The sequence below is a fragment of the Stylophora pistillata genome, chromosome 3 (genome assembly GCF_964205215.1).
Source record: "Stylophora pistillata chromosome 3, jaStyPist1.2, whole genome shotgun sequence".
In the NCBI taxonomy this organism is placed as follows: domain Eukaryota; kingdom Metazoa; phylum Cnidaria; class Anthozoa; order Scleractinia; family Pocilloporidae; genus Stylophora; species Stylophora pistillata.
This window is the reverse complement of record NC_142521.1, coordinates 44,620,966-44,633,284: the sequence shown is the minus strand read 5'-3', so window position 1 is coordinate 44,633,284 and position 12,319 is coordinate 44,620,966. Positions and strand designations below refer to the sequence as shown.

The following is a 12,319-nucleotide window of genomic DNA, read 5'->3' as shown; positions in this document are numbered from 1 at the left end:
CACAATGAATCATGATAAAGTCTATCATTGCCTTGTAATTTTTGATTAATAGAATTATATCGTCATCGATCTGAAATGATAAAATCTTTTTTTTCGATAATCAGGCCTGACAGGGTAGGGGACGGGAAGTTGTGGTATCTCGACATTGCTGAGATGAACCTGCTGTTTTGTTCGGAAACACTTTCACGAAAACCAATTTTTAATTAAAGGAAGATAACTACATTTGGTTGTATGACTGAACCTCTAGATGCCTCAATCGTCAAAAATTTTTCTAAATAATAAGGAAAATATAGGATCCACGGGAAATAGTTCTTTGTTACTCTAATGATTGGTTTAGTTGCGTATATATTAAAGAATAACAGCAGGTGATCGAATAAACTTATTCTTTCCATCGCTTACCATTAACTCTTTTTGATAATAACTCGATAACATTTAACGCAAGAACTTTTTTAGCAACAGCGTTGCTTTTTCTTTCTCCCCATTTTCAATAAATTGGTAAATCACTATTGACTTACGTCTTTGCCTTACTCTTTGAACACGTCAGGAGAGGTTCCTAATACAAAAATTTGACTATTGTCTTTTCTGTCATAACATGCAAGAGAATCCAATCACTTCGGGTTTTAATTTTGCTTACTTCTGTTTTGTGTGTTTTCCTAATCTGTTTCTTGTTAAACTCGTGGTTAACAAACTCCCTTTGATAAATAAACTATCTGCTGTGTGATTTTTTTTTCCTCCGTCTCAGATTTTGTCGCCATCCCTTACCTTTCAGTTGAAGGTAACGGAGGCATTAAGCCTCTTTTTCCGGAAGAAACTATTCTGTTAACCAAACATACAAGGTGAAGCCTCTCTTGATGCTGAATCGCTAAAGTCTTGCACGATCGGATATTCCTTGGCCAAGTTTAAGTTTTAGTCCTCTTAGTCACTCAAAAAAGAATTTACTAAGTTTCAGTGAAGTTGAAAATTTTCAATTTGGACTCAAACTGAGGTCTTTATCGACAACACCCTATTACAGCTTTGTTCTTTTACTTTCAATTTGCTTTCGGCATGAAGTAATTACGTAATTGTTTATAAGTTAGTCGTTCTAATTAGTAACAGCCATCTGTCACTATCTTCATCTATTGTAAGGCAATAATTGAAAAAATGTCGCACAAGGACTTGCGTTCAGTTTGCAGACTTGGTAAAGAATGAAGCTTAGGCAATAATTGTTTAAGATTGATATGGCGCAATTTCCTTATATCAACACTTTGCAGAGACTTCAAGGGAACGGCAAGTTTCGGTTTTCAACTGGAGGATTGAAATCAAAACAATTTCGGCGGATGGTCATTAGATTTCTTTGTTTTGAGGTCTCAGTCGGGATGAAGCAAATTAATAAGAAAGAACAATTTGAACGATTCCCTGAGGTAAATTTGGCATAGCGTGCATGTTTTTCTTAAATAGCTGGTGTGTGTCTGTCTTCGAAATTTTTAAAATGTCGACAGTTGCTGTTGTTGTGGTTGTTCTTAGTGTTTCTGATATCAGTGATGCACCGGAAATTGAGGTGTAGTCCCCTCAAGATTGCTAAAATAAAATGTTCAAATTCGCGAATTCTGCGAAATTTTTAATTTGTTTCCTGTACCATCGCGGATGAGATGATTTCTCATCTATTTGTGTTTGCTCTGATTTTGTTCGCATCCCCGTCTTTTTTTTTTTTCTTTTTTTTTTTTTTTTGTCGCTTTTTCTTCAAAACTCCCTGTACATCGTTTGCAAACTCCGTTTCGACGTACTTTCTATTTTTTTTCCCGGTTTGGATTCTGCCACCGCAACCTACCTTCCACTTTTGGTGAAAGAAGAATTACACCTTTTCCAGAAGCAAATACGTTAATCTGTTCATGAGAATAAAAGGGTTGGAGCATCACTTGCTAAATCACACCAATGTTGCGGTTTTTACCCGTAAACTTTGAAATTTTAGTTTAGGAGCCTGGTTGGACAGATTCACCAGATTTACTATGTTAATTAATGTATCAATGTTTCAATCATGACTCTTGAAATAAAACCAATTATTCTTTCTTTCTTGCCTTGATTCACCCCAGGTATTTTATAATTAAGAAACTAAGAATTAGTCGTTTTAATAGGTATCTTTTTCTTTAGCTATTCCCGTCTATTATGAGGCCGAGACAAGTATTTAGGAAAGGTCATGCAAGCAAATGTTTCCTATTTGGGACCTCAATCAGGGTGGAAAGCTGGCATAATAGCTCTATTGCATCTGTGTGGCGCATTTTCATGCGTTTTCATGCGCCTTCCAACAATATGCAGGAACTTTGAGAATACTGCATTTGAGAGTTTATTACAAAGGGAGAATAGAGACTTAGTTATGAGATATTGATTTAGAACTCTTTATCTTTAGATCTAAGTCGCAATAAGAAAAATCAATAACAAGGAACATTTGAAATGATTCCCCGTGGTGAATCATTGGTCAAGACTATCTTTAAACTAATTACTTTCTAGGGCTGAAATAATGTACCATAACTATAACTAGTAGATGATGTTCTTGAGCAACAGGAAAAACTCACTGCGACAAAGCTTGTCGAAGTGAGCGATTGAGAAACAAAGAAGCTGCAGTATCGACAACGAAGGCCCCAGATGTTGGCCAAATCTCGAGGGGAGCCAATGTAAGTACTTTTTAGTTGAATTGAAATAGTTCTATCAACTGAATATGGGTGAATCAACAGTCACGATGCATGATCTGCAAGAGAAAGTGGATAAAGTACAAAAGCCTCTTACGGTTTGGCGATTGACGTTATGTTGTTCGTTACATCATCGATGTAAGAATTACACAATTGTTCTTCTTATCATTCATGTTAGCCACAGAGATGAGCTGAGTTATCTGAAGCTCCCCTAAATTCAACTCAGTCAAAAGAGGGTAAAAAAAAAAGATGAAAATGGGTCAAGCTATTTTTAAAATTACCGGCGACAATTTACGAGCCGGCCGGCGTAATAAATACCTTGGGGCAAGAATAATGAAAAATTATTAAGTTTGTGGTCTACTAAGTGGTTTTTCTTAACCTTCAAGGTCACTTATTATGTTGTTATGACGCTAGGACGTCTTGCCTAAACTTTAACAATTTTTCTCGTTGTTTGGGATTTTATAACTACCGTAAGTTTCCGCCGGATTATCAGGTGTTATACGACAAGCCATATAAACAGATCGATAGGGAAAAGGAAAACAAGTTATGTATGTTAGCCATAATTTATGCGTGTGTGGCAGTGTGAAGATAATGAATGAATTATTTTGTTCATTTTGTTCATAGCAGTTTCACATCATTGCGGCCTCTAGTTAAGTTTATTATTTCACCTCTACCATATTCATACTCGTATACCATATGAGGCCAGAGTACGATGGAGGTCTTCTCAAATTGAAATTCTTTTGAATTTTTGATCAACTTAGGGGTCAATAAGTCTGTTTCGGAATAAATGTGCATCACGGAACATGAAAACGCGATTATTCATAAAGTTTTTGGATCCATGAATATCACCAAAGAAAGAAGCTGGAATACCTAGATTCTGGGTGAAATTGGTTTTTTTAAACATGAATAACTCTTTTATGTAATCTCGCCGTGGCTGTTTTTCCTTTAGACAAATTGAAAAGGGTTTAAGTCAAACAAAGCTATCCCTGAAAAAGGCTTTACGTAAAAATAATAATGAACGCGAAGTAATTCTATAACTTAAAAGCTGCAAAACTTTTTAAAGGACTAAGAAGTGAGCTCCTAAAAAGCGCCCGATCACAGTCTAGTTGAACCATAAAACTGAAATGGAAAGAAAAATCTTTGGACTTTGAACGGTACAACGGCATCTCTTTGAGACAGACCACCTCTGCCCATTCATGATCAATTTGTCTGAAATCGTTGTTTATCAAAAGAGGACACGTTTCAAGTGGCAGTGTTTATCATTGAAGTGACGCGGCAAAATTAATGCGTATTTGAAAGCGATCTTCTGCTTTAATGGACCTATACAATAGGGAAAGGGTTTTACCCAAAACTAACCATCTCGCTGATGTGTTCTCTTATGCAGTTTATACACTCTCCGACGTATCTTGTATTTCAATGAAAACTGAATTAAATCTGTTAGCATTCACTTTGCGAAATACCGAATATAGAGGCAGAAAATGGCATTGGTAAGTTCTTAGTATTTCACGGGTTCATGCTGGATTGATCCCTGAGCCATTCAAGTAACATAGCTGCCTTCGTCTCTACTTCGTTGAAATCAGCTGTTACATCCTCCACATACGTTCTCAGAGCTTGAGCTTTTTCGTTTTCTTCGACGCTTTCATCTGTTTTGACATTTCCAGAAAGTCTTATATGATTCGCGCGATTGCAGTTAAAAGCTTCCATGTCTCTCGCAAATAACTTTGCTGGATTGTCTGTTTCATCCAAGGTGAGTTCGTCCGATTGCTTAGTGGTAGGATTAAGTGAAGCTTGCATGCGCGAGCGAAGGCGATGGATGCGCCGCTTCTGTTTGCAATTCACGGCCTTCAACCAAGTTTACCTTTGATAAAAAGGAGGTCGAGTGAGGTTCTTTTGTATTTTCTGTTGATATTGGAAAGGAGAACCTTCCGGAATCTCTCATTACTCGTCTGATTCTTGGAAGTGAGGGTGTCGAACCCGTTGGAGGAGATAATGCAACAGTTCCTTCCTCTTTCACCCATGGCCTTTCTATGTTTGACGTTCGCCTAGATTCCCCTCTCTCGTAATCGTTCCAGGAGTGCATCCTGTTGAAAATTGCAGTTTTCCTAGATGGGGGAAGATCACATGTCACTGGCGATTTTAATGCAGGAAAGTGAGCTAGTCTTGTTCCCATTTCACTGTTTGTTTCTTTCGTTGTGTCTTCTTCTTCCTCTCGCGGCTCAGTGTAAAATTCAAAGCTTTCAGTTATAAGAAATTCGAACTCTTCTGTTAAGTCCCGCCTTGAAGAGCAGTAAGGCGAATCAATAGAATGTCTCTTACCTTTTCGAAAGTTTCTTGGCAATTCTGCACCAGAAGTGTGCCTTATCTTTTCAACGGAAGTGCAGACTTCCTTAGAAAACTTTTCTGGAAGCGAGGAAATGCGCTGTCTAGTTCTATTTTGGAACACTTTTGTCTCATCCATGACTCTTCTGATAGTTGTATGGCTTTTTGAATTGAATTTCCCTGTAGGATGACGATAGAGTGTGACTAGATCCTTTTGATAATATGCTGCTATTAAACAGATTGACTACGTGACTCTTTAGAGACAATGTCGTCGAGAAAGGTCTCAGAGTTCTTTCTTTTGGCTGACACTGCGTCAATCTGAATGTTTACCACTTTTACACCACTCGTCTCCCGGAAATAAGGTAGCTCTGTAATCACCATTGATAATCTTTCCGAACGAAATGATTATCCATCAGATATTTATCACCTCATTGGTTCCCATGGTCCTAGGTCGACCGTCGATATGTTTCCTCTGACCAAAAATAATAGCTAATGAAACAGATTGCGACGAATGTGGTTGTTTTTGAGCACAGGTGGCATTGAAATATTAGAATTAAAACAGCATGAAAAGAAAGGTCGTAGACCACTTTAATTAATAGGACTTTTAGATCAAAGATAGACAATATGACATTTCCACACAATTGTGTTATTAAGAATGGTGCATAACCATTAGCAATTTTTAATAGGATTTAATGATGCCAAAAAGTTTTGAATTTTAGTTGTAATTACCAACCGCATTTTTAGCTGCATATATTGACCGTGCTTACCGACCACAGAGATAAGAAAACTATTGTTAAGGACAATGTTATCTGAAAACTGAAAGGCATTAAATAATGTTAGCTCATGACCTTGCTTTAACCTCGATATTGTACTTTACTCAATTCAATACCTTTAACCACTAAAACGCTGGCCTCAGTGGTGCTGCAAGTACTTCAGTTCCCATGCTATAAAGTATCGTGACAACAATCATTCCTCTGTACCAATGGGTATTGAAATTTCCTTTTCTAAGCAAAACAGATGATAAATCATACCTTGATTTCAGTGCAGAAGTTAATTCAATCTCGAGAGATTGTACTTGGTCAGTCAACTGAAGGCGGAAAGTGTATCTATTAGATTTTTTAGTAGTTAAATGATTGTGTATTCCTTTTCACTTACATAGTTTAGATAGAAGAATTATAAGAAATAAATTGAGTATTACTGAATTGCGCCCTTGCAAAAGCGTATTCAGAAAGGGCGTAATAACCGATTGATTGCAAAGTTGATGATCTTGGACGTGATAAGGTTCATTTGCTTTTGTGTCTATTCCTCCTTGTCGCATGATCGCATTAGGCGCAATTTGGTTAAAGTTTCGAACGAGCGCCCACCTTGTACGAGTTGAAAAGCACGAATTATATTTAGCAACTGGAATGTAGTCCCTTCGAAACAGAAATATAAAGATGTGTTACATAATCAAAAATTTAGTTTCATTGAAACAAAGGTAGTGTTGATACAAGCTTGGAAATTGACTAATCTGACGTTCTTTGCTGACTTTCTTTGTTGATAATCACTTCCTAAAAATTAACTTCGTGAATTTTGACAAAATGTTGCACTATACTTTGGACTTTCAAACCGAAATAAACAAAAAAACTTTCTCAAACGAGAAAAAAAAAATTTCAAGTCTCGCAGTGTAAAAGTTCATAAATTTTATACTGCATTATCTTTCTATACGAAGGACGTGTTTACAATTCGGGTCACTGGTGTGTATCAAAATTTGCAGACCAGCAGAGCGTTTGAATATCACGAATCTTTTTAAACGTAGCCATTGACAGCATTCTTCAAGTCTTGACAAGTATCGATCGGTAAGGCTAGAAATGAGCTTTTTAGAAAAGAAACGATCATTGACGAGCGAAATCGCCGATGAAACTACAAAGAAAAACGGTCTTGAAGAACGGAGACTGCAAAAAAGACTTCAAGACATCGAGCGAAGCGCTTTAAGACAACAAAAGAAACGTAGCAACGAACAACTGGAATACGCTCTTGAAAACTTATCCCTTGAAGATGTCTACGCATTCAACAGCCTCACAAGAAAGATTCTTAAATCCAGCTTTCTTCCTCCCATTAACCAAAAGCAAGGAGGTGGCTCAGGTGAGAGTAACCGTGGAAACATGAACGAGATGTTGGCAGAAAGGCTCAGAGGTTCGAAAATGATACATAGATATCTTGATAAACGGAAAAAAAGATGCTTGACGAGAAGTTTGTCTGTTGACTCAGGACTCATCCCTCCTTCTGGGGATCGAACTTTCGAAGAAACGGAGTTGAAACCTGGTCCTTACACTGCTTTCGTGAAAAGACGGCTTGCTAGCTCGCTCTCTGACGCATCCTACGCGACAGTGTTGGCCGGCGGAGTCGCCAATTTAAGCCATGCAGCAAAAGAAAAAGGTATTCAAGACACCCGAAGAGTGGATTTTGCTGACGATGCCAAAGAGCAATCTAGAACATCTTGGTCAAATAGAACACTACGGAAAAGACAATCCAACCAACGTCTTCTATGTCGACCAAAAGTTCAACACAGCTGCCTGAGTGATGCGATTGAATACAAACTTGAAATGCGAGAAAAGGAGCGAAGATTGTATCAAAGAAGTGGTGAACCCTGTAACTAATGTTAGTTAAAATGCGTTAGATAGTAGAGTAAGTATTAAATCGAAAAATTATTTTAAATCATCCAAAACCATTTGCCATCGCATTTATTTCAGTGTGTTGACAAATCTAGTTTCAAAATTCTAAACTTAGCAGCTGATCTTTTTCAATCGGTTTTAAATCATTAAACAGTACATTTACTCAAATTAAAACATCCCACCCGGGAGCTATTCTTTTAAATGCTAAGAAAGTAAATATACCGTTGATCTTTCAACCTGTGGATTTCTCACTGTATCAGAGCTTTAATGATGCACATTTTTAATCCCGCTGAAGAATTCGCAGTGATTCGCTGCTTTTCTAACTAACAATAATGTTCATTTTAGTTGTCATGACAGAAATCTAAAACATTTATTAACTGTAAACACGGGCTTTGTTACTTCCTGTTTGAAATCATCTTAAAAGGAAAGACAAGTAGGTATGAATTATCTTTCCAGCTACTTTTAGTGATACTTCTGGCGAGAGTGTTTTCTCACCTGACCATTGAGGGCAGTCAGTGGAGGTCGCTGTATTGATATTTCAAAGCTACAACCGTGAGTTTTGACGCCCTGTAGTAGAGAAACCGTGCCACAGGTGCAAGGAATATTGATAAGTAAACTAAGTCTGATAATTTGCCGCTTGCCTAAGGGTGATTTGTCATACAGATAACGAGTTTGTTTTGATCGCGATTACAAATAAGAGGTATGTTGTTCCTTCCGCAACGTCACCTCCTCATCATTGTATGGCGAACTTGTTGAATGGTTTTATATGGTTGTAAATGATCGCTTCAAACCGGTATGGCTTGCAATTACATGAAGTATCAAACTTGCTAAAAAAGCCGTCGGTGAGTTTGCAAATAAGAGTACAAACAAGAGGTATGTTGTTCCTTCCGCAACGTCACCTCCTCACCATTGTATGGCGAACTTGTTGAATGGTTTTATATGGTTGTAATGATCGCTTCAAACCGGTATGGCCAGCAATTAAATGAAGTATCGAACTTGCTAAAAAAGCCGTCGATGAGTTTGCAGTTTTCTAATTGAAGTCCTGGAGGAATAGAGTATAAAACTTTCGTATAAAGACTTTTTTCATGAGCATTGTTTAACTGACCACTCTGATATTCACTCCGGTAGATTTGACATTTGTCACTTGTTATAAGAGTTATTTAAAGGTTTTTATGAAAAGTTAAGCTAAAAGTGGGTGTGCTGGGTGTGTTGGTTGTATTAAATTCTCACTGAATTAAAGGGTATTTAATCAAAGCGCTTTCTTTGAAGTAAAAGGAAACTGCATCGACGACGGGCCAACAATTTAATCAAGCATTCATAAGATTAAAACGCAGAAAGCGCTTGCCACGACTAATTAAAATTGATGTTAACTAAAAAAGATAATTTCTATGAGGCTGATATTGGAGTGTTTCGGAATTTGTCTGGTTTAAAATGAATTACCGGCTTCTCCATTGATTCAGTGCTGCTCACAAAGCACTATGTTGTTAATACGTTAACACAGAATTAATTGTAAGCCTCAGGGTTGTGCTTTCCGCGAGGGAAGGTTTGGGTTATGTAAAATTATGAAAGAAAAATAGTAAATAGCGAATCCATTACTATTGAAGGCTCTTGGAAAGTTAAAAAAGTTAAATGTGCATAATCGCTCAAGTAAAGCTGATTTCATGACAAATTGAGGCACTCAATTACTGTCAAATTTCTATAGTATGAGCGGAACATTAAGACAGGTACTGCATTAACAGGTCTGGTGCCCCGGCTGGAAGCTCAGAGTCGGCTCCTTTCAACTTTAACTGAATTGTTGTTTTAGCGCGATTCCAATTCTTCCCAATTTACACGTACGTTTCCCAAGTTAAAGTAAGTACACTTAACATACTGGTATTGTCACTCTTCAGATTAATAACTATAAAGGCCGGACTGATGTATGCGATCAGATCAGCGGTGTACTATGCTGCAAAATTAACACAAAAATCTGAGACGCGAACTTTAATCGAAAAACTTCGTGTCCTAAATTGAACTCAAATATGAATAAGGTAAATTAAATTGATTTGTATGAGCCTTCTTAACAATTCCTTTAATCGACACAAAAGACCGTAGAGGATAATATGTTTGCAGTACTTGAAAGCTAATCCCTCCAAATATCTTCCGGATTACGGAATTCATAAGACGATCATTTAGGATTAAAAAAGTTGTCACAACTTAAAACGGCCTACCTCGCTTGAAGAAAGGATCATATGGGGATTCCTTTAAATTACTTTGCTTTGAAATCATAAATTACACAAATGGGAATGAAGTCTTGCATCAATCATCTCTTAAGGTATAAAAATGGATGAAATGATCATCTCCATTAAATTTAGCTGAATATTAAGATTAACATTATGAGATTCCAAAAATTTTGACATTTTTTGATGACAAGCTGGCGTCAGATTGCCGAGGTTAATCCTTTGAAGTGCAAAACGTTCTTCGGGTAAAAATTCTTGTAATTAAAATTGTCTGTCTTCATCAGTTCAGTTTCAAGTACGATGAACGTAAAGGATTCCCTGCCCAGGAAAAAAAGTAGTAATAGTCGTCTTAACAAACAAAACGTGTCTCGCGTTCTCAGCCAAGAATATCAGCCACCTTCAACCGATCTTCTGCGATCGAGATGCGACGGTACACAAATGTTTTGTGCTCTAGATTCCGGCGGAAGCCGCGTCAGGTCGCAGTCAGAAATTATATATTCCCTCCAAGACAGAGATGGCTTCCTCATCAGCCGGGACAACGAGAGGTTTCGTCAAGACTTTTGCCTCAGCAATGGTAGAAATTTCAATCAAAGCAAATTGCCCAAGATAAACCAAGGAGATGGAGCGACGAATAACCATATTATAGGTGATTGGAAGGCTATAGCAACAGAGAGTTTAAAGAGGTCCCGAAGCATGAGTGCTCTGCCAAACATAACAGGAAGGAAGGATAAGGTGGTAAAATTCAGACCTACTACACCTCTGACAAAAGAACAGGTTGAAGACTTGGACGATGAGGTTGCCGCATTTCACAACAAATCGCATGATTTGGCCAAATGGCTCAGAGATCAACAATAATTACAAAGGAGTGAATGTGTTAGTTTTCTCAGTTAGTGAGAAATTTTTTGTTTCTCTCACGGCAAATTGAAATATATTTGTGTTAAGTTTAAACATTTATTGATTTTGTAGAGAGGAAAAACTATATGGAGCAGTGCTGGGCGACTGATATTTATTTATTTTTTTTTTTTATATTCATTATATGATCATCGAAATCGATGGTAAATGTTCACTGAGTTTTGGTTGAGTCTGTTTTCTTTGTTTCTTGTCCCTTTAGTAAAATCAGTACATAAAGGTATGACCATGGAGCCTTACAAATAAGAAGTAGGCTTGTAAATAGGATAATAGAAAACTGAGGAAAAACAGTCTAAAGCAAATCAAACGTTCATGCAGTCGTTTAATGAGAATGTTCTATACATAGAAGCGATCTCCTCTTTGCTGCCTACAACAATCACAGGTATGATGCATTTTGATATCAGTCAAACTTTAAATCAAGGGATACTTTCGAATAATAGAACAGCAAGGCAAGTTTGATAAGGATCAGTTCCGGACAAATCTTCTTAAAGCTTTTCATTTAACACTTACTAAACCGTTTTCCTTTGGATGGAGTCTACTAGTTAATTTAAGTGATCAATCACAAATGTGTTGAGCAAACTTTGGGATTGTGCAAGTGTATTTGATCTCATTTTGATAGAAAAAAAAAACAAAACAAAACAAAACAAAGACCGTATCATGGCATTTAATCATACTGTAGCTATTTCAAGGTTTTACAACTCCGTTTTTGTTAGGCACATCATACATAAATAAACAAGTAAATGAACTAAGTGTGAGATTGGTTTGACGCTAGTATCATGCTAGCTTAATGATGTTCTTCCTTTTCCAGTTCATCTGGGGACAAAGGAAATCGGTTGAGAAAATGTTAAGTAATTCCGTCCCTTCTTATCGATAGCGACGAGAGGGACATGATACACTAAATATTTGTTTTCCTAGTTTTCAAACAGAGTCGAAAAAAGTCATTCGTACAATTAAGGTCACAAATTTACATCAAATTGTCGAAACCCTTGGTCGACGAAAAGGGAATTTATATGCAAAGCTTTTCTGGAGGAAACACATTGCTACCCAGATAGTTCAGGACTGAATACTTGAAAGAGTCTGTTGTTCATTTTTATAAATCGATAACATTAATCGTATCATTTTCATTTATGCAAGGTGGGTGTACTACAAATTATAAGCACTGATAGCTGGTTCTAATACATGGATTTTTGTTTCTCTCAGCGTTCGTTGAAGCTAAATGGTTTTGAATGCATGGGGGGGTAACAATAAAGTTCCCTAGGCGGAGTGCTAGGTAAGGTAGCCCTCAAGAAGCGGAAGGAGACGCATGACACAGTCATTTTTATTTTCCCTCAATATTACGAAAAGCCTACATGCAGTGATCTTCGTACTTTAGGTACCAATCCTACACCAAGCCGTCCTAACAAAGCGGAATTTATTTGTTGTGTCACAAAACGAAACTGCAATGAGACAAGTGCAGAATTCGAGTGCTCTTACCTCATTTTGAGGACAAGTGTTTTTTCTTTTGAGTAAATGGTCCTCTTTTCGTTGCATCAATTTTCTTCCCTTCATATTTCTCTAG

General features: G+C 37.2%; 2 protein-coding genes and 1 long non-coding RNA gene across 4 annotated transcripts in view; 2 read left to right on the top strand and 1 right to left on the bottom strand.

Annotated features, from left to right (window-relative positions):
* LOC111335077 (uncharacterized) overlaps positions 1–12,319 on the top strand; it is a 35,650-nt gene that overhangs the window by 9,622 nt on the left and 13,709 nt on the right. The window lies entirely within an intron of this gene.
* Positions 3,301–5,887, bottom strand: LOC148736325 (uncharacterized). The gene is made up of 2 exons (XR_015999374.1): positions 4,980–5,887; positions 3,301–4,897 (listed from the first exon to the last, which is right to left on the bottom strand). It is a non-coding gene; the product is annotated as an uncharacterized LOC148736325 (long non-coding RNA).
* LOC111335078 (uncharacterized) lies at positions 6,695–11,506 on the top strand. 2 transcript variants are annotated; one of them, XM_088755278.1, is made up of 2 exons: positions 6,695–9,487; positions 10,137–11,506. In XM_088755278.1, exon 1 carries the CDS (start codon positions 6,833–6,835, stop codon positions 7,619–7,621), a length of 789 nt encoding a protein of 262 aa, XP_088611404.1. In that variant the 5' UTR covers positions 6,695–6,832; the 3' UTR covers positions 7,622–9,487; positions 10,137–11,506. The 2 variants fall into 2 exon arrangements, with proteins under 2 accessions (XP_088611404.1, XP_088611405.1); XM_088755279.1 differs by having other exon boundaries at positions 6,695–9,947.